The sequence below is a fragment of the Dicentrarchus labrax genome, unplaced genomic scaffold (assembly GCF_905237075.1).
Source record: "Dicentrarchus labrax unplaced genomic scaffold, dlabrax2021, whole genome shotgun sequence".
NCBI lineage: Eukaryota > Metazoa > Chordata > Actinopteri > Moronidae > Dicentrarchus > Dicentrarchus labrax.
Window position 1 is genome coordinate 7,322,707 of NW_026136702.1, and position 23,651 is coordinate 7,346,357.

The 23,651-nt window shown below is 39.8% G+C and overlaps 2 protein-coding genes across 3 annotated transcripts; both read left to right on the forward strand.

Moving 5' to 3' along the window:
- Positions 1–994: 994 nt before the first annotated feature.
- lhcgr (luteinizing hormone/choriogonadotropin receptor) lies at positions 995–7,863 on the forward strand. Its single transcript, XM_051377307.1, has 11 exons — positions 995–1,325; positions 3,146–3,217; positions 3,578–3,652; positions 3,748–3,822; positions 4,093–4,167; positions 4,261–4,338; positions 4,446–4,514; positions 4,619–4,693; positions 5,116–5,301; positions 5,463–5,531; positions 5,816–7,863. The coding sequence occupies exons 1-11, from the start codon at positions 1,153–1,155 to the stop codon at positions 7,032–7,034; spliced, it is 2,166 nt and encodes a 721-aa protein (XP_051233267.1). The 5' UTR covers positions 995–1,152; the 3' UTR covers positions 7,035–7,863.
- A 409-nt stretch (positions 7,864–8,272) lies between these two features.
- Positions 8,273–23,196, forward strand: mertka (c-mer proto-oncogene tyrosine kinase a). 2 transcript variants are annotated; one of them, XM_051377284.1, is made up of 19 exons: positions 8,273–8,579; positions 9,734–10,049; positions 10,131–10,231; positions 10,322–10,492; positions 14,420–14,506; positions 14,624–14,739; positions 14,828–15,017; positions 15,732–15,877; positions 17,861–17,996; positions 18,995–19,145; positions 19,708–19,796; positions 19,900–19,995; positions 20,114–20,194; positions 20,280–20,372; positions 20,489–20,607; positions 20,710–20,819; positions 20,913–21,072; positions 21,732–21,868; positions 22,363–23,196. In XM_051377284.1, exons 1-19 carry the CDS (start codon positions 8,495–8,497, stop codon positions 22,814–22,816), a joined length of 2,838 nt encoding a protein of 945 aa, XP_051233244.1. In that variant the 5' UTR covers positions 8,273–8,494; the 3' UTR covers positions 22,817–23,196. The 2 variants fall into 2 exon arrangements, with proteins under 2 accessions (XP_051233244.1, XP_051233253.1); XM_051377293.1 differs by having other exon boundaries at positions 9,794–10,049.
- The last annotated feature ends 455 nt before the right edge of the window (positions 23,197–23,651 follow it).

Here is a 23,651-nt window from a genome sequence, read left to right on the forward strand (position 1 = left end):
CCATGTCAGAGACACCACATTTCTTACCAAATTTATGAAAATCTGCATTTCATGGGTTGAAAACGCCTCAAAACGCCTCTCTGTTTGAAATCACCCTGGACCACACAAGGCCAACAGATTTGACATTCTGGGTCTAATTTACATAATGACACTTATATAAATGAGCATACAAATGTATGCTGATTGAGAGGCATCATTCCCAGGAGTTTGCTAGTTTTTGCTAACTCTCTACTTCGTATTTTTATGTTTTGGTGCAATAGTTTGGACTTTTGACAGCTGTAGAAGCACCAGAATGCATTATTTCTCTTAATCTCTCTCAATGATCCCACGCACTGATACTCCCCCCACAGACACACACAGGTACTGAAGAGTTAACCTCTCTGAGGTAGCTTAGCTATAATAGAGGTACCACACAGAAACATTTAGAAAGGGCCATGAATGTGCTTCTAGTGACTATAAAAGCTAGTGGGCTCACAGAGAGTCTCACAGCAGCTGCTCATGGCTGGTCAGCTTGGTCAGCTTGGTCAGTCATTGTATCCGGGCTCCCCTGGCCAACCCTTGGCAGCACCACTGTAGGCACTTTATAAATGCATCAGTTTACATTGTAATAGTAACCAATGGTGCCTCTGTTTATAAAAATAATCTCTTAAAAACTGTTCTTTTAAAGTAGGTATGCACATAAAACCATAGTCAATATGGAAGGTTCAAGTATGGATGAAGGTGTGCAATTAAGAGCAAATGCAAAATGTATAAATATATTTATATGTTTCATTTAATTATTCAGTCTTAAAACCCGTCTGCACTCTGAACTGTAACTCTGTGATTTAAGGCTGATTTAGGACTTCATCTTTAAATGGATCAAACCAGTAATATTCAACTACCAAATGACTAAAAAACAGCTGTTTACAACGTCTGACTTTACTGTGTACTGTGACAGTTTTCCACTTCGATGTGAGTATAACATAAACCTCAGCCGACTTTGTGACACACGAGCCACTTGATGAGAAGTTGAGTAACAGGTGGCTGACATTGTCCTCCGCACGGCTTCGATGACGATCTGCTGCGGTTGCAGCAAAAGAGACTTTAAAGAAGGGCCAGAGATCTTAATGCGCAGCACTCAGCGGGCATCCCGGCTTCTGTGCGTTTTACAGAATGTGGACCTCGCTGCCGGCGCTCTTGTTCCTGTCTGTTTTGGGCTTCTACGGATGCAAGTGCGCTCCGGGTTTCGGCTGTCCGAGGATCTGCCGCTGTTTCTCCAACACAATCAGATGCAACAATGTAACTCAAGGGTCGGCGCTGATGATGGATCACAGAGATAAAAGACTGTAAGTTCACACTACTGAGATGGATTTACCAAAGAGGTAGTGCTTGTTTGATATTATACATTTAAAGTAATTGAAAACGATGGTTGAAGAGTGTTCAGTCTATGTTGGTTAATGCATTTGGCACTATAATGATTACTATAATCTGTTTCTTTATGTAACCCCTCTGATAAAACCATTAGCAAGATTATTCCGTGCGTATTTACGCATGGAGGAAGGATGCCCCTGGAACGCACTCGCTTGGTTACGTGTTGCCATGCGTTAAAATGTAAGTTAATTCAAGGCTGCTAAAGTGACTATTACATATTATGATCACCCCCCCCATTTATGCGGTATTAATGTAGTCCAAAAATATTTTACATGTAACTTTTTCTGCCAACACACTGAGGAGGTAGTCCAAAAAGTCCCCCTTGTGTTGAGACATTTCTTTTACATCATTTCTTTTTTTCCCCCAAATGATAACCATGAGATAATCATTTTTATCATTAGTTTTTTTTTTTTTTTATCAGTGGTTCTAAAGACAAATGCTGCCTTGTCAGTATTTATAGACTTTAGAATTTAGACAACTAGGCTCAGTTGGGTTGCAGTGTGGTAAGTGTTAGCCCTAAGATAAGATACAGTAATCCTTTATTGGTCCCCATGTGGGGAAATTGTGCTTAAAGAAAATTGTGCTTACCTTTCAATTGTGTGCCTGTATACCTCAGTATAACTTGATAATAATTTTAAAATTATAAAAAGGAAAAAATATTTTTTACTTATCATTACTTATTGCAGACTGAAGGACATCAGCTTCAACAGTGTTTATAGTAATTATTTTCGTGCTTTACCTCATTTAGCAAAAGTACAGCACATTCTATTGTTAGAAAACAGAGGGCGCTGCATGTGTGCAACTTAATTACCTGTGAAGAAAATGTCAAGTTGATCTCACAGGGTCAAGTACGCAGTGCATCCTCTTGCTCTTTGGGGTTTCTGGGCATCAGAGCTCAGTTTCAGAGTTCACCAGACTGTCACAAACCTTGAAGGTGGGAAATCTTGACCTCTCCTCTGGTAAATTACAGAACCTTGAGTCTGTCCTGATAAGTGTCCATGAAGGCCAGCAGGCTTCATACATGTATCAAATGACACTAACACCCCGCACACACACACACACACACACACACACACACGCACGCACACACACACTCCAGCACATTTGTGTTTTGTGAAATGATGAAACTTACAAGTGTTTATATAAACTGATTATGTAACAGTTAAACAGTCATGAGGTGACTGGTTTGAGCCGATGTGAAATACAGGGACTTATTTTTCTCCTTGTTCCTACAGTTGGATGTTTGAGCTTCACTGTGTTGAATGATGTATGTGCAGAGTTCGATACTAGAAGGTTGTTTTCACATTCATCCTCTGAAAGTGTAAAGTGAAAATCGGATTTTAAGGGTCGAGTCTACGAGCATGATTTGATCAGACTGCACGTATATAGTGCTGTTCTAGTCTTCTGTTCACTACATGTCACATTCACACACACACACTCAAACACTCTCACTGATGGCACAGCATCAGGAGCAATTTGGGGCTAAGTATCTTGCCCATGGACGCAAGAAAAATTGTGTATTCATAAATTCTGGGATATTTAATGAAGAAATTCCTCTGTTTTTTTGGGAAAAGCAAAACAGACAGCCATTATTGTTCTAAGAATGTCTTAATACAGGTCTGGAGGGGATCTTTTAATTGCTTTAGTTACTTTTTATCTTTTCTTCTTGAATCTTTAAAATCACTTACTTAAGATGACTAATGATTAAATGTGCCTCTCTTTATTCTTTTTTCAGGTTTCTCTATCATTTGTCTTTGAACACCATTTCCAGCCATTCTTTTGATGGTTTAAAAGGAGTCCAGAGGATGTAGGTATCAATTTTCCTCCACTAACACTGACTTAAAATATCATATAACTGCAAATGTTTTCTAGTTTTTAGTTTGTGCTTTTCTAGTATTCACTGAATTAGTCAACTAACCCTAGTTCACCACAATTCAGCTATTTCAATTTAATGCTTACAATGCAAGTTCGGAACAAATATAAAAGAAAGTAAAAGTTTTTGCAGCTACACCTAATTAACAAATCTGATCAAAGAGTGATTTCAGTATATGACTCCTTCATAGTCCTGATGTTTGAATACACTGTTCACACACACCAAACAGTGTTATATGTAAAGATACATGTTCTTTTTGTGGACTTAATTGTATTGTCTCTGTTCTATACACAGTGAGATTGCTCAGAGTGTAACCCTGGAAACCATTGAGGCATTAGCCTTTAATAACCTTCTCAACCTCTCTGAAATGTAAGTCTTTTTTAACGTTTATATGAATCAATAAAAAAGTAATGGTTCCTTTTAATGCAGCAGAGTTTCAGCTGATGTTCTGTGTTGCTTTGCAGCTCAGTCCAGAACACGAGGAGTCTGATGCACATTGGCAGAAGGACATTCAATAACCTCCCCAAACTACATTACTTGTAAGACTACATTACATTACCTCAAAATATACAATTTAAATCAATATAATTTTTTTTGGTTTAAGATTTAAAGGTACGTATTGGACAGACCCCTGTATTTTTTCAAATCCCATATACTTGAGCAATAACCAAGTAAAATATTTCTGTCAATTTGAAGCCAATATCAGACAAATACTAACTTATATTGCACTTATACTGATGCCAAGTAATAACTTTTTTAACGGCATTAAATGTCACAAAATGACCCATGTTTTTCTTCTGCCTTAACAGGAGCATCTCAAATACTGGGATAACCCTTTTCCCTGACATTACATATATCAATTCTCTTGAATCCGAGTTTATCTTGTAAGTACATGTACTGCTCAAGTTTTAGAGACTTGCAACAAATAAAAACAAAAAGCACATCCCCATAACACATAAACTGTTGCACTATTACAGGGATATATGTGATAACCTGTATCTACTGGAAATACCTCCTAACGCTTTCATCGGACTGACAAAGGAGTATGTTACAATGTAAGTGAAGCAAAACATTCCTTTTATTTGCTTTATGTTGCATCATGTTAGTAAACAAGTTATTAATATCTCACATTCAATCATAAAAATCTTGTTACTGATTGCAGGAACCTGTATAACAACGGCATCAGAGAAATACACGACTACGCCTTCAACGGGACAAAGATAGATAAGCTGTATTTACCCACATTTCCTTTTTTTGGCTGAATGATGTGAGTTGAGTTTCTTCTTCTCACAACATGAAGCTTTTGCTCCATTATTCTGCCTTTTATCATTTCAGGGTATTAAAGAATAATCGAAACCTCAGAGTGATCCACAGATATGCTTTCGAAGGAGCCACAGGACCTGGAGTCTTGTAAGTGTTATTTTGAAAACCTCCTGAAATTCACCAACATTTTTTTAACTTAGATTTATTGGGGAGAGGAGGAAGGAGGAGGATGTTTGTCAAACTGACCGTTCAAATCGTAGACTCGCTTTTTGTGTCTTGATAGATTCATTGCTTGAATTCTGTGCCAAGACTTGAGAGATAGTAAACAAGATGGAGCTTTAGGCCAACATTGAGAAGAATTACGTATCACATTCTTCTAAGATGTGTAATATACTAATATAATAACAGTGGGTGGTATTTTACTGCTGATATAGTTGCATGAGTATGCAGCTTAGCTCGATGACTGAAGGCTAGGTGGAGTGATTTTGATTGACTTTATAGGGCACAATGTTCACAAAGAGGCTTTTATAGCCCCATGCAGTCACATTGTTGTCTGTGTTATTTCCCAGGGACGTTTCTGCGACAGCTCTCACAAAGTTGCCACCGCAGGGACTGGAGTCAGTTCTGGTGTTGTTTGCTCAGTCAGCATATGCCTTGAAGAGTCTGCCTCCTCTGCAGGGACTGTGGAGCCTGCGAGAGGCCCATCTCACCTACAACAGTCACTGTTGTGCGCTGCTGAGCTGGAACACCCACAGGTGACTCACACTGTGCATTTTACAGGTTCATCAAGATTAGATTTGTTCATGGATCATCTCAGTAAATACTAAAACTCTACAATATAAGTATTTATTTCACAGATGTGTTTGCATTCAAGCAATTGCGTTGACATTTACATAATTTCTTTTCTTTCCTGCAGGGACTTTTCCATTAATCCTGCATATAATAATGACTCTACTTATTGTGATGAGAGTGACCAATTAGCAAGGTAAAACACTGTTATGCTTTCCTGCTTCTGTAATGGTTAAATTGAACTCTATGCAGCCTTGGTAGTGAATAAAAGGTTTTATTAGTAGTAACAAAACTGCCCATATTTCATGTTGTGTAAGCCTTGACTACTTACAAGAAATCAGTCAAGCAGTCTTTCTCCTGGAAAAACAGTTTGGCTTTACTTTAGAGACCCTGTATAAGTTCTCTTCTGAACTCTTTATTAAATTTAAGATGAACTAACCAGAACACTTCTCTCTACTTGTTCTTCTCCTTTGAAAACAGGGTTCAGCGTGTGATTGGAGGTTCAGCAGACACGACTCTAGTTATGGATATGCCATTTTTTTCAGACGTTGATTTATCTGAGGACGAGGGCTTTGGAGACGTGAATTTCCACTATCCAGAGCTGGACTTCTGTCAGACCCGACCAACTTTGGTTTGCACACCTGAAGCAGATGCTTTCAATCCCTGTGAGGACATTGCAGGTTTCAGTTTTCTCAGAGTAGCCATTTGGTTTATCAACATACTGGCCATCACAGGCAACCTGACAGTCCTCCTAGTCTCCTTCACCAGCCGCAACAAGCTGACGGTGCCTCGCTTCCTCATGTGCCACCTGGCTTTTGCAGACCTCTGCATTGGGATCTACCTCCTAATGATAGCCACAGTAGACTTCCGCACACAGGGCCACTACAGTCAGCATGCTATTGAATGGCAAACAGGGTCTGGCTGTAGTGCTGCAGGCTTCCTGTCTGTGTTTGGTGGGGAGCTGTCAGTCTACACGCTTTCCACCATCACCCTGGAGCGCTGGCACACCATCACCAACGCTCTGCAGATAGAGCGCCATCTGGTACTCACACAGGCAGCGAGCATAATGGCGGCTGGGTGGATCATCTGTCTGGGGATGGGGATGCTGCCTCTGTTTGGCGTGAGCAGTTACGCCAAAGTCAGCATGTGCTTACCAATGGACATAGAGACCCCCCTGGCTCAGGCCTTCATCATACTCATCCTGCTCTTCAACGTGGGCGCCTTTGTTGTTGTGTGTGTTTGTTACGTGCTGATCTATCTGGCTGTGAAAAACCCAGAGTTCCCCAGAAGAAGCGCTGACACCAAGATTGCAAAGCGCATGGCTGTGCTCATCTTCACTGATTTCCTCTGCATGGCTCCCATCTCCTTCTTTGCCATCTCTGCTGCATTCAAGGTCCCCCTCATCACAGTCACTAACTCCAAGATCCTGCTGGTCCTCTTCTTCCCCATCAATTCTTGTGCCAATCCCTTCCTTTACGCTATCTTCACCAAGGCTTTTAGAAAGGACGCATATCAGCTCATGAGTGCCATGGGATGCTGTAAAAGCAAGGCCAGTGTTTATCGCATGAAGGCCTACTGCTCCGAAAATGCAATCAAGAGCAACCTGGGATCCAATAATAAAGAATCAGGCACAGGAGGGCGGCGGGCTGCGGTGGCAGGGCAGAGCCATCACCTGAAAGAGGAGAGGGAGCTCACCTGAAATAAAAAGATTCAAAAGTCTTTTAATTGGACAATTGGTCAAGAGAAACTAAGGAAAAAACAACTCATGCTGGATTTGGAGGAAATTACTCTAACATGTTGACATTGATGGCATATTTTAATCTGCACTGTTGGAGATATTTGTATTAGAAAGTATAAGAAAATCTTATTGCCTTTTCCAAATCTGATATCAGTTCAACCCAATAAAAAAATACTTTTTTTGTTGACTGGTTATGACAGGAAAAGTAAAACGAATAACACTGATGATCGCTCTGTTGTTTCAGGCCCACCTGTAGTTTCATATGTCAAAATGTCTTGTAAATATACAGAAGAAAGCTCTGGAAACAGCTACTAAATGGACCTTTATGGACCTTTGTTGTATTGTCAGCTATGAACTGTCATATCTCAGTATTTAATTGGATGACCTAAACGAACAAGAAGTCTTTAAAATGCTGCAAAAAAACTCACATTTGAAACACCACCTGTTCAGATCTACTGATTGTATGACACAGTGTTAAACTCCTTGTGGTGAGACTGAGTGATCTGCTTCATCCTAGCTTCATCTCCAAAGTTCATCTGAATGAGAATCAAACCAGAGCTGTCAGTTTATCTCAATGTTATTGATGTATGTGAAATAAATTGTCCGCTTCATTCTGGGTGTGAAATTAAGAACATCTATAGCCATGGTTAGTATTTAAAGGTTATAGCCTATAGTTGACCACGTGGTGGAGTAGTTGGGAGGAAAACTTCTACACCACTTGAGTTTTTGTTGTTCTTTTGGCCTAAGGGTTTTTGGGATTATGTAATTAAAAATAAAAGACTTCACCTACCGTGCTAGTCTATTTCTATGTTGTTAGGCTACATTCATGTTCTTAATGCCTAATATAAGATAATAATTTTATGTATATAAGGTTATCATTTGCTTTCCTCAAAAAAGAGAATACGACGAACAGACATAATAAGAAAAATAAATAATAAATATATAAACTTATGTAAAAAACAGTTTTTTTGAGTGTCAGCAGCTCCATTTATGTGTTGTTTTTTCTGCTTTGTTTTGGTTGTTTTTAGTGTTTTTGTACATTTCTCTCTCTGAGTCCCGCCTTCATGGGACCCTAGTGTGACGTCGGAAAAAGTAAACTTTCTCTCTCTCTCTCTCTCTCTCTCTCTCTCTCTCTCTCTCTCTCTCTCTCTCTGTCTCTCTCTGTCTCTCTCTCTCTGTCTCTCTCCCTGTCTCTCTCTCTCTCTCTCTCTCTCTCTCTCTCCCCCCCCAGCTGAATCTGAATCTTGATCTCGGGTCAACAGCTCTTCCACACAAGCCGCGTTGAAGCCACTCCAGCGGGGGATGTTGCTTTTTGTCGGTGCCGCTCAATCAGTCCGCTTAGAATAAAAAACGTGGACGTGTTTTTTCAGGCTGTTGTCGCGGGACAAAAACACAACAGTGGACAGCTCAGACTTTTGGTCATGGCAAAGAAGTCAACTCCAGGCTGGTTTGGACTTTTACTCTGTGCAGCGACCATAGCCATTATTGTGGGGAGTCCGGTCAGCGGTGAGTTGTTTATTTTCCTTGGAGGTCTGTGTTTTGCCTCTTTAACTTTAACTTCATGTCTCTCAAAGTTGGATATCTCAGGCTGAACTCAGTCTAGTGAACAGCCAGGGAGAGACTCTTTAACTCTGTATGAGAGACTGCAGCTGTAAGAGATTTAAATACTCATTTAAATAGCTTTATATCCGACCGCTGGAAAAGCTTTAAGGATTTCTGACTTACAGAAAGTCTTTAACACATCCTGAAGTCCTGAATGTGTTTCATTGCACTGAACGTGTATCTTACTGAAGCTTCTTCTTAATTATAGTAATAAAAATGTGGCTGTGGGCTGGAATGGTGACAGTAGAAAACACATCAAAATAGGCTACCCATCTGGTAAAGAGCCATACTTCATGAAAACACTCAGTGGATAAACATTTTTTTAAATGTTGTGGCATAATTGCTACTATTCATGCCTTTTAAAAATACCGAATTAATGTGTTTTTTCTTATTTTTTACAATCAAAACTGATGATTTGTGAAACTGACTCATCGATCACAGAAAATTAATTGTCAGGTATTTTCATTAAATCTTTTTTTAGTTCTTCAAGTGTTAAGACTTGCTGTTTTCTTGCTGTTTTCTCTGTTTTATGTCATCGTTATGAGAATATTATTAAGTTTTGCGCTGTTGTATCTTGTATTTTTTCTACTTGTGTATTTCTTTTTTTGCTGTGTTACACATGTGGAGCTGCTATAAAGAGTGAATTCTATGAAGTCTATCTTACCTTTTCTTAAGACTTCACTTTGGGCTCTGAATACATGTGATTTTTCACTATTTTCTGACATTTTATAATGATTATAATGATTAATTGATTATTTGAAAAATCAATAAGACAGACACATATGAAAATAAATGTGGCAGACTTGTGGTCTTTGATTTAGTAGTTTCGTGAACATTTTGGATGGAAAAATTTTCCTCATTCTGTAACACTTGATGTCAAATCTTTAACAAATCAAATGTTAATCTTTGAACTCCAAGGCAGAACGTTATACTTCAAAGCTCAACATGATTAAACGCGTTCTTTATTGCAAAGCAGAAACCAGATTTTTTTATTCTGTATCCTGCTGATGTTACATCAGTCAGTATAAGAGAGATCTAACGTCTCCCTCTGTAAACAGCTCAGCATTCTAGTCGCCGGTCCCACCGTTTCACAAGGACCTCTGATCCTCTTGTGATAGTGGGCCGTGTTTCAAGGGTTTATCTGACCCCGGATCAGCTCAGACGACTTCACTTCAAGCCCACCGTAGGCACCATCCAGCTATCAGATGGCCATGAGGCTAAATTCAACTGCTCCATCGACATCCCCGACGCCAGGCAGGAGGCCATCATCGTCTGGGTGAAGAACGGCCAGGACCTGGCAGAAAACATGCAGGTGTCGATCAACGAGCTCCAGACCTTCACAGACGGGGTCACGACTCTCCTCTCCACTGTCAGGTGTGTAAAACATGGAGGTGATAACTTGTGAGACAGGCTGATTATGCAGACTGACAAGTGTCCTCATGTACTGTGTTACAGCATCAACCATGTGCAGCGAGCGGATGCTGGGGAGTATCGCTGCAGAATGAGTATCAACAACAGAATGGTCGAGTCTCAGCCGATCATCATCGAGGTGGAAGGTGAGTTTCAGCGTGATGAACTGGGCAGCGTTGGGTACTTCTTGGGGTGTCCACATTGTTCATAACACATCTTTGACTGGTCTGTTACAGGTCTACCGACATTTATGCATCAGCCAGAGGACAGGAACGTAACAAGAAACACACCTTTCACTCTGACATGTGAGGCGGTAGGACCTCCGGACCCCGTTCAGATCCGCTGGCTCCGTGATGGATTACCTGATAGTGACTTTCACAACTCTCCCAGCAGCTACTCTGTGTCAGGTGAGACACTAACCACACAGTCCAGTTTTCTCCTCTCTTTCTCACACATACAGAGAATATTGTGTTTCACAGTGATATATAGCGATACTTCCTACTTCTTCCCGATTGTTGCCTGTTCCTCTTGAGTTGGTGCAATCGTAAAAGTGTAATTTCTTGCTGTTCCCCTCACACCAATGAATGGTCAGCATATGACTCAGCATAAGTCTGAATTACACCTTGAATCAGACAGAAAGAAGCTGAAGATGTGCTCTGTCATTAATCACTCTAACATAAGGTTCATACTTTGTTCCTTTATCAGTCTGAAATGTGTTAGAGGAGCTTCAGAAGTAGTTAAGTAAGACTTTCTATGTTTAATTTAAAAGTATTCCTTAAAAGTGCTTTCTGATCAAGCTCTATTTGTGGGTTAGTTTTTCCTGAATGACAAAAGTAAAGAGAGCTTTTTTTTTTACTAGAAGAACTTCTGGCTCGTATAAAAAGTTGTAAAAGTAGTTTACTAGAAGTAAGCTACCTTTTATTAAACCAATTAAACTGTTTCACTTTAGTCAAGTTTCTCTTGTGATAGAATGTGGAAACATTCATCAACAGAGATAATAGGACACGTAGCTCTCTGATAATGGTTGGAGTGGGTCTCACTCAGCTAGCATCACTTTGTCGGTGGTTTCTATTCTGCCTCGTCTCTGCTGCCTCAGCATCTGTACTCTGCTTACTGCAATGGGATTTATCACCATGGTCAGGGACACTGGGGGCCCCTGTACGTCAGAATGGTTAACGGCGGTCATTCATGTATGGTCAGTGCTTTTCGTCACACCGCTCTGCTAGCCGTATACTGAAGCCATTGGACATGTGAGAAATAAGGCAACATTGGAAATGCAGCACTTGCTGTTAGCCTGATTAAAGTTTGCTTTTTTTTCCAAGTTTCAAGTTTTCTGAGAATTAGATGAGAAGATTGATACCAATGTCCTGTATGTAAGGCAAATATGTAGCTGAAGTCAGCAGCTGGCTAGCTTAGCTTAGCATAAAGACTTGGAACTGGGGGGAACTGAGGTAACAACATTAAGGAACAAATTACCAGGTAACCAGGCCAGGAAGTTACTGGTGAAGGCTTGTTTTTGTATGGGTTAAGCAAATAATGTGTTAATTAAAGCTATTTCCCCTGTTTCCAGTCTTTACACTGAGATGAGCTAAGCTAACTGGTCACTAGCTGTAACCTTATGTTTAACAGATAATAAAATGGTTAAAAAAAAAAAAAAAGAAAGCAAATTACCTTTTTTTTTTACCAGTGTTTGGAATTTTTGCTGCAGCTAAAAATTATTTTAATTATTTGTGTCCAATCAGCAGTCTCAAACCCAAAGATTGTTAGTTTGGTAGCATAAAAGAATATGAAAACCAACAATACTCACATTTGAGAGGATTAAACCAGTGAATTGTTGGCATTTGTTTAAAAAAAACCTTTAATCAACTGTCAAAAATGTTGCAGATTAATCAACTAATAACTCCAAATTAAAGTTCACATCAAAGTAAACTTGATTCTTTTTCAAGAATATACTGAATATAAAAGTCAAAACTAATTGTAAGAAGATCAGTTCAGGTTTTATGTTCATGTTATACTCTTAAAATGAAATATTCTTGAAATTATATATATATAACACTAAATTTGTAAAGACGAATTGTTGCTCAAATGTCTTTTCAACGTGGACTCTCCCTTTATGGCCTCAGCTGCCCTCTTCTTGAAAGCAAACATTTGTTATTAGAAGCATAACCTTCCTGCTCTGTATACTCTAACCCTTCATTTTCAGCTCGCCGCAGGCTAAGAACTCCTGCAGTAGCCAGTGAGTGGTGATACTGCCCGAAGCTGAGGGGTTAAAGGTTCAGAGCTGTGCTTCGGTCCGGCATGTGCAAGGGCCTGGGCAGTAAGGGGATGGGGGGCTGCACAGGGAGTCTGTTCGGGGGTTGGCTCCGGGGACAAAGACCTCATTCACAGGACGGCCCACTACCCAGCAGGGAGGGGCTGGACACAGAGGCTGGCAGGCTGCAGGCTAGCAGAGCTCTGTGCAGAACCAAATATTGGCACAACAAAACATAGCAAACCCACTCTTCTGCATACTCACTTCATCCATACTATGAGTCCTTTTCTCCCTAAGCTCATGATATTATGAGAGTGCTTTTTTTATGTAGAGTGGGAAATGATTGCTGGTTTTATTGTTGGAAAGTCGATATATATTATTGCTTGAAATCAGGGTATTATACCTTGTTGATGGGGATTTATTTTGGTTACGGGAAGCTTTCTCATCCATATTTCTTTATTTAATCTGTCTCAGGACAGTAGTATAAGATCGGTTTATGGTGGGAAGGTGGACACAGGTTTGGAATTTCATCTTCAAAAACACACATCGTCCAAGAGTCCAAATATGGTGCACAATACTAAAGAGCAAAATGTTGTAGGCTTAGTTACAACCTGATGGAGTAGTTGGCTATATTTGATGCCTGAATCTAAAAATGGAAAAATAACATCTCAGGCAGCCTAGTGTGCTGGAACGCTTCCCTCTATAATTTGATATGTTTCCATCTGAGTGGCTAACCCAACTATTTTTTCTATAGTGTTTTTGCTTTTTGTTTTGAGTTACTTGCCAAGTACAGTGAAAGCAGAAATGCAATTGCTTGAACTTTATTCATTTCCTTTTTCCCAAAAAATATCTGACTTAAAAATAATGTTTAATGACCCCTGAGCTTGAGAAACTGTAAATCCTTTGTGTATTTGACCATAAATTGGTACCCTACTGTAGTTCTTTTGTGCAAAGGACCAATTTATGAAACCACCCCTGCAGCATAATCCACGTCTCTGTTTTGATATATTAGCACAGTATTTTGGAAACAGTCATTGTTTTACCACAGTACTGCTAAATACATGCAAATCATGTTGCTCAGACTGTCACACTCCTTAAAGCTCTATGTGGATGTTTTTGTGAACATGATGATGTTTTTTGGTATCCATAGATCCTGGCATCATTTTTAACATGACCATAGCCACAAAAAGCAAAGAACTAACTATATATGCAGTAAGGTTTCAACTCGACAGACTCATTTACTAACTTTTTCTTCCCTGTTGTCCCTGTTCTCTTTGGTAAAACTATATAAGAATGACCAGTTTCATTTGGGACACTCAAACCTGCTCATTGCCCACTCTGCTCCAACCAGCTGTTTGCCATGTAGTTTGAAATGAGGTATGTGGTAATTACATTTGCACAGCTTGGCTGCAAATGTGAGGCACTCTTTACCCTAGTGCAGAGGAAGGCAAACTTATGAACTTGTGATATTCTGCAGAATGTAAACAAAACATCCCATGTTTTGTTCCAGTCATCTCTCACAGGCTGCTCTGTGATTAGCTTTGTGTAAAGGTTTCCGAGATAGAGACAGTGGAAAACAGAGCACAAAAGGGACATTATTTTGCAGCTGTCACAGTCCTATTCTAACTGTGCAGATCTGTGGCAGTTGAAAGGCAGGAATTGTGCATCCAGGAAAAGAGACCCAGCAAAAGGATTGTTACCACAGTACATCACACTGGAGAGGCTCAATTTGAGCTCACTACACGAGGCACTGCTGTGTGAACTTTTGAGGTATAATAAAGAAGTGAGTCATCCCCAAGTGGGTTGTTTTTGTATCAATTTCAGTCTCATTTCTCCATTGAGGCTGACATGGCACATGGCTGCAGATACACCTTTCATACAGAGAGAAATCAGTTTGTCCAAACATAGGACCCGATGAGAATGTGTGTACTGATTTTGTTTCCTAGTATTGAAGAAAAATAACTCTGGAGTTGAGGTCGATTTATCAAAATATTCAGTGCTATCTCGACCTTGAGGGTTGGTTGTTTTGATTTCATACAGCAATGAGAGTGCCACATTGTCCTCTCCAATGTGTCAATTGCAGGTGTGGACAAGTACACTCAGTTCAGCTGTGAGGCTCACAACAAGAAGGGTGTCACCACCTCCAGGGAAGCAAATATCAACATCAAAGGTAAAAGTGGGTCTTTTTGGGGGCTGTTAGACATTCCAAGGGGTTTTCATGCTCTGCAAGGTGACCATATGCCTCCATGTTAGGGAGTTAATAAGGGTTTTTTATGGTGTTTTGCAGTGCTTCCAAGCCCTGTGTTTAATGTTACTGTGATGGAGAGACAGTCCAATAAGTTGATGTTGAGCTGGAGCCCTGGACTTGATGGTTTCTCTCCTCTTACTAAATGCCACATCAGGGTAAGCCCCACGTCTGCACATACAGTATAGACAGTGATTGCTTAATGTCCTCAGATTGATCCTGACGTCATTCTCTTTTCCCTCTAAGGTTAAAGAGGTGAGTCGGAGGAAAGGGGAGGTGACGACCACCCGGTTCATCAACGTCACAGTGCCGCCGTTCGAGAGTGAAGTCCCCGGGCTGCAGGCTATGACGTGGTACAACATGAGTGTTTCCTGCAGCAATGAGGTGGGAGCCTCCCCTGTCACCATGTGGATCCAGAGCAACACCACAGAGGGAGGTGTGTGATTACTTAAGGAACCGTTGAACTGAACTTCATTGGCAGTTGGTGGATACACTATCAGATTTTGGGCACAATTGCAGCAGATTCAAGGGAAAATGATACAGAATCTAATCCATCCTAGCACATTCGCATGTTTCTGTAGTTGCCTTAAATGCCACTTTGTGTACAGAGAGGAACCTTTGTGTTATGTTCTTGCCCCCCTTTCATCATAGCACATTCCTGTTTAGGTTTCAGGGACATAGCACTATGTAATTAGCCTGCTACTTTTCCATCCAAAATGTGCTTAATGTAAGCCTCCTTGCAGTAGCAGCATGTAATAATTGGAAAATTACACAATCACCTGCTCTGCCCACTTTCAAGTCCCCTTCAGAAAAATGTTGTATCCTCTAAATCCCATTTGTTTTCCTGAAGGGTCAAATAGGAAATAGGAGTGGTCTGTTGAGAAAACAAGTTCGTACTGGGTGGAGCTGCTTTCAATTTCCTTCCTAAAGCCATCGCAGGGGATATTTTAGTTGAAAGATGTGATATACTGGGCCAGGAAGTGACCACATACCAAACTGTAATCAAAGATTTCAATAGAGGGTCAGTTTTAGTTTCTCTTTTCCGTTTGTATTTTATAGGTTTGGCATGCTGTAGGAAGTCTCTTGATTTAGATACCACTCGTGTTGATGTCCTAATCCCTCTGTTTCCCATTTCTTGTCACATCCTCAGTGCCATCCGTTTATCCCCGAAATGTCAGCGTAGAGCTGAACGACTCGTGGCTGGTGATCACTTGGAAACCTCCTCCAGATGATAAGATAAATGGCATCCTGCGTGGTTATGATGTTATTGTCAGACATGGCACACAAGTGGACACGGTGAGCTTGTCGGCAACACGCTAGTTTTTCCTTGTTTAGGTAGCAGTAGTGATAAAAGTTAGGAAAAAAATGAGAAATACATAAAAACACAATTAAGGTTTTAATCACTGATTTTAGATGATAGTAAGCATCTAATCACCCAGGACCAAAATCAGTGATAACAGCAATACTACTCCACACAGCAGTGTCAGAGAAAATCTGAATCCAGTACGTGAATCCATCAACCTCAAATTAGATAGAAATGATTTATAATTTTATTAAAATCTTCAGGATTAGAACTTAACAGTAAGATGTGAAGGAGAAGGGTGTGTGTGTAGAGGGCACTTTGGGAAGTTAATAGCAACTTGATGTTAGCAAAATGATGTTATTGTGATAGGTACTAGGTAACCACTTTCATATTTTCCCCATATTTTCTTCATAAATACACATATACACATACATCCTTTTTCTTTTTTTGAGAGAGAGCTGAAGTATTTTTGAATTGCATTTTTACCAACAATGACTTATGTATGACAAATATGAAAAGAATGAGTGTTGCATATTGGGAATATGTGATCCTCCCTCCTACCAGAGGTCAGCTTCCCCGTTGTCTATGAACAACAACCTTTCCATTCCTCTCAAGAATCAACAAGGCAGGGAAAGTTATTTAATTTTAGATACATGCCTTAAGATAAGAAATAGCACAGTCTATTTGAATATCAACATTGATGTATCAACCTCAATCAAATCTCCGCTGCATTATTCCATGATGCTGTTTGTAGTTTATTATGCTCCTGTTACTGCATTAGTGTTCCCAAGTACAATAGTGTGTTTCCCGTCCTTCCTGTCTGTGTCGTAGTTAAAGGAAGCTGATGGTGTGAAAACTGGTATTCAGTGTTTTTCTTTGTGATGACTCAGGGCCACATGCTGAACAGAGTGAATGGAATATGAATACAACAGGATGTGTACCATAGGCTCAAATATTCGTATGTGTTGGTTAGTAAGTTGGTGATGTCATTATACACAAAGGCTTTGTAATAGTAGCAGTGACTGGAAGTGTGCACTAAGGCAACTTGTTAAATCCTCCGACTCACCTGTTTCTTGGAACTACCTTTTAGTTAAATAGATAGTGAAAATAAACCAATTATATTTAAATCAGAGGAATAATTTGTTACTACTACTTCCTCAAAGGTCTGTGTGTTTGACGGTAGACGTCGTGGTGCCGTCATTGTCTTTCAAATCTGACGTTGATTTCCCAAATTTTTTGAGCATTTGCTGTTACAACATTTGACCACATGTTGCCCTGTGTTTGGAGCCACAGACATAATAGACTATTAATCATGGGTTCAGCACTCCCAGTCCAAGTGTCAGCACATTGGTAAAGTAGAGGAACCCCAGATGCTACGGTGTGGTGTTGTGAAACACAGGGCTATGTCTTGTCACATGTTCCTGCCCATTGTAGCACATGAGCTTAGAAAGTCAGTCCTTCCCTTTTCTATAGAGAGTTTCATTATATAGAATAACCCCCGGTATACAGGCCACTGGGATTTTCCAAAAAAAATGTTTCATTATTGTAAGTGACTACATGAAAATAGCTTTAAGGGACTTTTTAATTGCATTTCTTGTTTCCTGTAGTGTATTAAGTAGGACGGCGAAAAAAGGAGAAGGAGGCACAGAGAGAGATAGGATGATCATACCAAAGTTGTTGAGCTGGCTTTGAGATGTTGCACAAATGCACAAGATGTTCCTTAGCATGCTGTTCAACCAGAATGCTTACAAAATATTATCTCCGTTCACAGGCTTGAAAATCTGCTTCTCTTTCAGTTAAATGACTTACCTCACTGTACCATTAAAACTCTGTTAAGCCTGTAACCTATTTTTTTTTTAACAATTTGAACTTCTTATCTCCACAGAAATAATGATTAACGTTAAAATGTGATTTTAAGAGAAATATAACGATGACACGAGACTAAATGATCTCTGTTTTTGTGTGTGTTATAACAGATCCACAGTAACAGCACCATGGCCTTTGTAGCTGTGCAGGAATTCAACTCAACCTACTTTGTGCAGGTGGCTGCGTGCACACAAGCAGGGAGCGGCATGGTCAGCCCACCATACAGGCTGTTTGTGCCAGAGGACAGTAAGCTGCTTTATTGATTTATCTCATCATCTCACCATCTTGGAATAATTTGGCCAGCATATTTCAGCTGATGTATTATATCATACTAGAATAACATTACGCCCTATGTAGAAATACAGTACCTATTAAGGCTTTATTCAGTGTTTTTAGCTCTGGCTCTAATGTTAATCAGTCACCTACTTTGACCCAGATTGAAATCACTATTGGAGGGATTGTCATGAAATTTGGTACACACATTCCCCAGAGAATAAATTGTGAACTTTGATTACCTGACCTCTTATTTAGTGCCATGAGGTCACAATTTCAGTGTGTCACTAGTACTTTGGTTTATGACCAAATACCAGCAGGACTAGGCATTCCCTGCAGCCTCAGCTGTACTTTGTGTTTAGTGCTAATCTACAAAGGTTAACATGGTAACACGCTAAACTAAGATGGAGTACACGGAAAACATTCAACTATTCATTTGTGAGCATGTTAACAAGCTGATGTAAGCATTCATCTGAAAGCTACACTGTGTGCAGCCTCACAGAGCAGCTATCATGGCTGTAGACTTCAAGTTTGAAGTTAGTTAGTCTTTAGTCTTTAGTCAAGCTACACTGGCAACAACTTAACATGGCAGGGTTATCTTGGGTATTTTAAAAGACAGTTATTTTCATGATGGGGATAACTTAAACTCCTTGATTAACAGGCGTAACTTATTATTGAATATTTATTAAATTGACTAGTAATAAACACTTATGGAATAATAACATCATATTGAAAAAGCTTATCCATGAACATGTTGGTATAATCTTCATTTTGGGGAATAATAATACGTAATATAATACATGGGGTAACATAACAATGCTAAAAATGCTGAGATATACCATTGGATTTGGTAATATATTTCAAATAACTAAGCCTGAACATTGGATTTTGGATCTCCCATGTGCTGAATGTTGTTTTTTTTTCTAAAATTGTTATCATGCTTTCTTTCTGTTCTTTCTTTTCTATCTCAGAATCAGTCGTGTCCCCATCGTCCAGCCCCGACACCGGAGTCCCAGACTCTGTCTATGCTGTGCTGGGCGTGGTGTGTGGCTTCTGTCTACTGCTACTCATCCTCTGGGGGGCTATCTGTGTACACAACAGGACTTCTGACTCCTGGTTTGGGTATGCTGACAATCTTTCACCATCTGTGCAAACACAGTGTTGATATTATTACCAACCTTGCTTTAAGTTTCATTGTCTTATCTTTGAAGTCGCTTCCGATTACTGTATTTGTGACCCATTTATCTGCGTACTTTGATTTAAAACATAAGAGATATTGATGTTGTAGTTCATTTTGTATTGGCGACTGGGGGTATTGAGTAATCTTTTGTCAGTGGTACACTGTAGAAGGACTTGAACACTGAACTGAACACTTCAGGACTCCTTTAATGAACTGTTTTTGCTTCCTCTTAATCACCATTGTCTGCACCTGAGGTCAGGAATAACTGTGCTGCTGGAGAAATTGACAACAACCAGCTGTCTGTTCTCTGGAATTCATTATTATGAAGTCTATGACTCAGTCTTGCCACTATTGGATATGGATAGGAATGTGTCACAGGCCACGGCTCAGATAGGAAAACCGTATCTGACAACTCAAGAGGGCTTCCTTCCTTCTCTCTGAGTGTAGGATTACGAAGCTGTTCAGCATTCCCAGTTTTTTCTTTTTCCCTGTCTCCCCCTGCAGGCGGTTCTTTGGAGGTGAAGAAAAGCTGCAGCCTGTTGTACAGTACAAACCTCAGAGATCCTACAATCGATCAGCCATAGAAATCACACGTATGTTCTTCAATATTACTGTGGGAAATTAACACGCATGTAGAGATTTATGTTGTCCTGCTAAAGGCCGTACACAATAAGATTGAGTGGGTTCTGTCTGCAGTTGCCAACCTTGGTGTTAGCGATGAACTCCAGGCCAAACTTCAGGACGTAATGGTCATGAGGACCTTGCTCTCCATTGGGAAGATTCTTGGAGAGGGTGAGTGAGCAGTTTCATTTTGGGAAATGTGTAAGCACAGGAAACATAACTATATCTAGAATAATACAGAGAATGCTATAGAGTATGAAGTATTTATGATTTGGTTTTGTTTAATCAGGTGAATTTGGCTCCGTGATGGAGGGACATTTAAGACAACTAGACGGAACATCAGAAAAGGTTGCTGTGAAGACGATGAAACGTGAGCTTCCTATAACTAAAAGACATATTGTGATTATCTGTAAACCATGAAACAAGTAGACACTTTCCTCTCTTTCTTCAAACAGTCGATAGCTTCTCTCAAAGGGAGATTGAAGAGTTCCTGAATGAAGCAGCCTGCATGAAAGATTTCAACCATCCTAATGTCATCAAACTGCTCGGTAGGAGTGATGTAATACCTCTTTAAAGTATCGTAGAATACCACCTCTGTGTTCCCTGGTCCGTTGTTGTTTTGACATCCTTACATTATTTGTGTGTATTGACTTGTGTTCTTTAGGAGTGTGCTTGGAGGGAGGCTCAGGACATTCTCCCAAGCCCATGGTCATCCTGCCATTCATGAAGTATGGAGATCTACACAGCTTCCTGCTGCGCTCACGCCTGGGAGAGAGTCCACTGGTAAAGTTTATTCTAAAAATACATATATTACATAATAAATTATTATTAGACTAAACAATATAAACTTATAATTGTTATGGTGTTGTGTGCTTTTTTACACAGTTCTTGCCCACTCAGACACTCCTGAAGTTCATGGTTGACATTGCTTTGGGTATGGAGTATCTCAGTGGGCGTAACTTTCTGCATCGTGACCTGGCGGCTCGCAACTGCATGTAGGTTGCATGTGCCAACATTTTTTGTTGTCACTTTTAGATTAAGGGAGGTTTGTCGGATTTTCTTTCAGTGTTTTTGTTTTTGTCTTACAGGTTGCGTAATGACATGACAGTGTGTGTAGCAGACTTTGGGTTATCAAAGAAGATCTACAGTGGAGATTATTACAGGCAGGGCAGAATAGCCAAAATGCCTGTGAAATGGATTGCAGTAGAGAGTCTGGCAGACAGAGTTTTTACTGTAAAGAGTGATGTGGTAAGTATCTCCATCTGCTCTGCTCTTTTCTGTACTCTTGGTTTTAGTTTTTCTTTCAAATATGTGAATGTGTCAGATAAAGAGTACACTGCGTCTCTTCCAGTAACAGCAGTCACCTCTGTATACTGTACTGTCACTAAAAGAAGAAGTGACCCATATTTCACTCAATACTGCCTGCTGTAATTTCAAAACCATTTGTCTGAGATCTACACAGAATCAGCTGGATTTACACAGCACTAATTACTCAGCCTTCCTCTTAAAGGTGGAGTAAAGGTCTTTGTCACATGAATTATGAGTGTGGTAATTCTTGAAATCTTTTCATTTTTCCCTGCTTTTGCAATTTTAGGACTTCCAAAATCCAATTTTTGTGTTGCTGGCAAAAAGGCAAAATCCATTCAGCCAAATGAGGAAAAGATGTTTTCCTATAATGTAACATAAAAACTGGAAACTAAATCTGGAATGAAAAGAGAGACTGAATACATTCACAATTCACACAATTTTGTAGTGGACTCCACATGAAGATGCAGATGATCCTTTTGAAATTATTTTAGCACTCTTTCATGTCAGCTCATTTTAAGGTCAAGGGTTAATCTAGGAAAGTGATAGTATTACTGTGTGCACTATATCATCATCTGAAGTCAGTATTCTGTATCCTGCAGTGGGCATTTGGCGTTACCATGTGGGAGATTGCTACACGAGGCATGACACCGTACCCCGGCATCCAGAACCATGAAATATATGACTACCTTCTTGAAGGACACAGACTGAAGCAGCCAGCAGACTGTTTGGATGAGTTGTGAGTGTTGTCTCTTCTTGACGCAAATGTTAAATTTGTGTTTGATTTTGGTGGAGTTAAGATGGACTAAATCCTGAAATTCTTTGTGGTTAATATGTTTTTAAAATGTCACTTGCATGTATTTGACCTTCCACTATACGACCCCCTGATATGTAGTCCTCCCTTTTTTTAGCCTGTGTTGCTGCAACGATCTGCAAACCACAAGCTAAACTTGATCACACAGAAATTGTTTTGCACTTGTTTAGTGTACAGTATATACTTTTTTCAGTTCCCCTTCTTTTGGCTTACATCCAGTCCAAAAAGCAACATTAGTCCAAAAAAACCCTTCATAACCACAGACATGCAGTGAAAGTAGAAACTGAATATACAACTTCCAAGCTGATATTTGACTGGAATTAATGTCTCCAGTTGTGTTAGCTGCATCCAAAAACAAGGCTCTAATTGATATTAAGACGTTATGAAATGAGTTATTTACTTTATTTTCTTGCATCGAGGTATGAGATCATGTACAGCTGCTGGAGGGCCGACCCGCTGGACCGACCCTGCTTTCTCCAACTGCGAGAAATGTTGGAAAAGCTCACAGAAAAGCTTCCAGAGTCTTTCAGCAGGGACGATATCATCTATATTAACACCAGCTTTCCTGAAGAGGACCCTGATGGAGAAACACTTCCTCCAGAACGTCCTGTGTTCAACTCGTCACCTTCCTGCAGCCACCAGGCAGCAGAAAATTCAGTAGTTACTGCCGACATTCATGGGAGCCTGGAGGATGAGGACGAAGAGGGCGATGATCGTTACGTGGTAGTGATCTCCTCTGATCCCTCCCTGAGATCTTCTTCAGTGGACACTCCTCTTTTGTCAAGTGATGCTTTAAGGCAAGCGAATGGAGACATGGTTACTGATGTGACAGCAACGGATCACAATTCGAGTGACACTTCTTTCCTGCTGTAAAGATCGGTACCCAACAGATCCAAACTGTAGTAAAACATTCCCCTTGGTTCATGAGTACTAATCGTTATGCCTCACTGCACTGGGAGCACCTTGACATTTCCTGATGTGGACTTGCAATGTAGCATTGTTATATGAGCAGTTTATGCTTCACCAGCCTACATGTCAGTGTTTGTCTATGTGTGTCAACGTAAAACATGTTCATGCACATGTTCCATAAGCTTAAGATACACAGAACTGTGAAATTGTTTACTTTATGAATTGAATTTTATGTGGCGATGTAAATATAGAAATGTACAGAACATTTATAAAGTGATCTTATATACTGTAAAAATACATGATTTCTTCAAGACTTCATTAAAGTGGGATACATTTTGCCAAGATTCACAGATTCCCTCACTTTAGTGACAGCGTTTCTACAGTCATGTAAATCTGAATTTTTATTATAAAAGCAAATAGTAGTAGCTATAACAATAGGAACATATGTTATCAAAAGAACTAGTCCTGAGATAACTTCTGTTATGAATTGGCGCTATACAAATAAAATTGAATTGAATTGAACTATTATGAAGTAATTATAAAATCACAGGCAAAAACTTATTCTAAAAAAGTATGTTTAGGCATTGATGCAGTCCAGTGTTGGAAGAAGTACTCAGATTAGTTACTTAAGTAAAAGTACCACCAATAATGTAGAAATACTTGCTTACAAGTAAAAGTTCTGAATCCAAAATCCAGTTTAAGTAAAAGTACATGAGTACTTAATTGCCAAGTATCAAAAGGAAAAGTTCTTGTTCTGCAGAAAAAAACCTCCTGTGATATTATCATATGTCTCATGTCA

Bases quoted from the DNA above. Each gene is read 5' to 3' on its own strand.
- mertka (XM_051377284.1), top strand. From the start codon at position 8,495: ATGGCAAAGAAGTCAACTCCAGGCTGGTTTGGACTTTTACTCTGTGCA. The intron at 10,232-10,321 runs GTGAGTTTCAGC...GGTCTGTTACAG, and splicing joins GATCATCATCGAGGTGGAAG to GTCTACCGACATTTATGCAT. The intron at 14,740-14,827 runs GTAAGCCCCACG...TTTCCCTCTAAG, and splicing joins TTACTAAATGCCACATCAGG to GTTAAAGAGGTGAGTCGGAG.
- lhcgr (XM_051377307.1), top strand. From the start codon at position 1,153: ATGTGGACCTCGCTGCCGGCGCTCTTGTTCCTGTCTGTTTTGGGCTTC. The intron at 4,168-4,260 runs GTAAGTACATGT...GCACTATTACAG, and splicing joins CTTGAATCCGAGTTTATCTT to GGATATATGTGATAACCTGT. The intron at 5,532-5,815 runs GTAAAACACTGT...CTTTGAAAACAG, and splicing joins GAGAGTGACCAATTAGCAAG to GGTTCAGCGTGTGATTGGAG.